This window comes from Mus musculus, chromosome 8 (genome assembly GCF_000001635.26).
Source record: "Mus musculus strain C57BL/6J chromosome 8, GRCm38.p6 C57BL/6J".
Lineage (NCBI taxonomy): Eukaryota > Metazoa > Chordata > Mammalia > Rodentia > Muridae > Mus > Mus musculus.
Genome location: NC_000074.6, coordinates 94,136,812 through 94,139,634, shown reverse-complemented (window position 1 = coordinate 94,139,634; position 2,823 = coordinate 94,136,812). Strand labels below are relative to the sequence as shown.

The window sequence follows — 2,823 nt, the reverse complement described above, 5'->3', positions numbered from 1 at the left end:
CACTCAGAGGGTTTCTTTGGGCCCCAGGTGATGGTGTATACTTTTAATCACAGTACTCGGGAGGCAGAGGCAGGTGGAACTCTTGAGTCTCAGGCCAGCCTGGTCTATAGAGTTCTAGGTCAGCCAGAGCTACACAGAGAAACCTTATCTCAACAAGACAAGACAAGACAAAGGTTCTTTGAGTGGGGATCCCAGAAAGCTCTAGCTGAGGACCATGATATGGGGCAAGGAAGGCAGCCTAAGAGCGTTAGCTGTGAGCTGCTGGAGCTCAGCGCCACTGTAGACTTCTGGAAGACTGTAGAAATGCTGGGTTTTGTTTGGTGTTGGTTAGGAAGTGTTCCCAGGGCCATAAACTCTCCTGTGCTTGGTGTTGGTTAGGAATTGTTCTCAAAGCCATGAACCCTCCTGTCCTCATGGCTGCCCTGTGTTTGTAAAGTGGGAGAAAGCCCCAGGCACAGTTGCAGCGCCTTAAAGTGAGCAGCAATGAGCAGCCACGTGTGAGTGGGGTTCCGGTGGGCTGCTAGAGGGTCTGCGATAGAGCCAGCCCTTCTTGGTTCTTCTTGGTTAGGGTTAGGGTTAAACAATACTCTGAGCCACCAGACAGCCATGAATGGAAACTTTATTACTCCAAGAACTTTACATGGACATCACCTGCCCCGCATGTGGGCACACATATAAAAAGTACAATTTATTATACAAATTAAATCCCTTGACTCAGGTACTGTGTAGTCACTTCCCAGGATCTCTCCCGCTGCCATAGGTGGGTTTCAGGGACAGCAGCTGCACTTGTCTGAACCCCCTTTGCAGATGCAGCCCCGGGCACACTTGGCACAGCCTGGGGGACAGCAGGGACAGCAGCCTGAAAAAATTAGGAGATGGACAGATGAGTCATGGCTCTTCACTTCCCGCCCTCCCCCCAACACCTTAGGGGAAGCAGCAGGAAACCCTGGGCCAGGAGACTGTGGGATATGAGAGCAAGAAGGGACCTCAGAGGTCCTCTAGGGTCCATTAGAGCTCTAGACAGAGGGTGGGCTTTTCAAAGGTCACAGCCATGACAGAAACAAGATTAGAAGCCAGGGTTCATTCCTCCAAACCAAGACTTTATCCTCCTCCTCACTGGGCTGGACAGAACCAATACCATGCTCCAAACACCATGGATGTCCTTAGAGCTGGGTGGGCTGCAGTCCTAAGGAGCTTTGTCCCATGTCTCCTTGGGTGTCATATCATATCCCCCCACCCCCACTGAGAAAAAGGATCCCTGCACTGCCCTCACGGGCACCATCGAGGGATGGGGCTATTCCCACTCGCATCTGGCAGTGTCCAGGTGACCATACTCACTTTTACGACAGGTTTTACAGCTGCAGGTTGTGCATTTGCAATTATCTCCGCAGATGCAGATCCCTCCTAGGAGCGAGGACAGAGATCAGGTGAGCATGGGGCTACGGCTACAGATGCTCCTTGGTGTGCGTGTGGGTGTGGGGGAGTGGCTAGACAAGAGGGTATTGCTGTTGCTGAGCATCACCCCAGGACTGTGGATAGGTCAGTGGTTCTAGTGACAAGTCATGGATGGGGACCGGGAGCAGGAAGGGCAGCATTGGCTCAAACCAGGTTTCCTGTGACAAAGACCCCAAGCCCCACTCTGGGTGGGTGAAAGAATCTGTCATTTAAAAACACAGGTGGTACAGATGTCCATTTAGCACTAACAGACAAGGCCAACCCCAGACAAGGACAACCATCAAGGGCATCATAGCCTCTTCTTGACAAGGCCAGATGGAAAACCTGAACGGAAAGCAGAAAGGAAAGCAGAGACCCCAGGGGCCTCTATACCTTGCTTTTATTTCATAAAAGGGACTCACACTTCTTTGTTTCTCTCAACTCATCCTGTCTGTCACATTCAGTTTGAGAACACTCAAATTTTCTGTATCTTTTCCAAATTTAGGGGACAGACCTCTACTGTTAAGGATGAAGGATACATTTGAAACTCTTAGGCGACAATTTTCAAGGCTGAGAACATACAGGGCTGTTTTGAACCCCGATTGATCTCCCACCTTCTGGGCAACATTCTTCCCAGCACCAAGCAACCCAGAATGGCTTTGAACACAGGGTCCTCCTCCTCCTGCTCAGCCTTCTGAGTGCTAGCATGTTCCACTACAACTGACTTTTACTGACTGGAGAGCACAGCTAAGCCTCTAAGCATCCACCCCACCCCACCAACCCCCGGCTTGCTAATTTTAACCTTTCCATAGGCTCCATAGTACAGGAGCCACCCAGAGTTGAATAACCCCGGTTTGCAAAGGAGGACACAGAGGTCTATAAAAGGGGGTAAAGTTATAAGATTCCCTAACAGGGCTTCCTTACTTACCAGACATACACGTGCATTCCCCAGGGTCCATGGTCCAGGTGTGTGAGCAGCTAAGAAAGGGAGGCTGAGGCAGCAGCTGCTGCAGGCACCCTCTTTATAGTTGTGTAGGTGTGGACTACAACTCACCCCACCTCTCCCTGGGGCCAGACGCCCTGCACACGGCCCAGTGAGACGCTCAGGGCTAGGGAGGGCAGGCAGCAGAGGGCAGAGGGCAGGTAGAGTTGTTTGGTCGTTTAGGAGGCTTTCACAAAGGGCTAAGCCTGCCCCACCTGCTTCCCTGCCATAGTGTTAAGGAAGCCAGGTGAGGTTCCCGTGGCACTCATGGAGGGCTCATAGCAGCACACATCCAGCTGCACAGGGTTAGCTGCCACTTCTATTCCTCCTTCCTGGGGCCACTCCTGCCTAGGCTCAGAGCTTCATTCTTTCCCATGGTTGTTGGTCTTTAAAGGCCTCATCATAGA

The 2,823-nt window shown here is 51.7% G+C and overlaps 1 protein-coding gene across 1 annotated transcript; it reads right to left on the bottom strand.

Annotated features, from left to right (window-relative positions):
• Window positions 1-603: 603 nt before the first annotated feature.
• Mt4 (metallothionein 4) lies at window positions 604-2,431 on the bottom strand. The gene is made up of 3 exons (NM_008631.3): window positions 2,363-2,431; window positions 1,339-1,404; window positions 604-859 (listed from the first exon to the last, which is right to left on the bottom strand). The coding sequence occupies exons 1-3, from the start codon at window positions 2,391-2,393 to the stop codon at window positions 768-770; spliced, it is 189 nt and encodes a 62-aa protein (NP_032657.1). The 5' UTR covers window positions 2,394-2,431; the 3' UTR covers window positions 604-767.
• Between the last annotated feature and the right edge of the window lie 392 nt (window positions 2,432-2,823).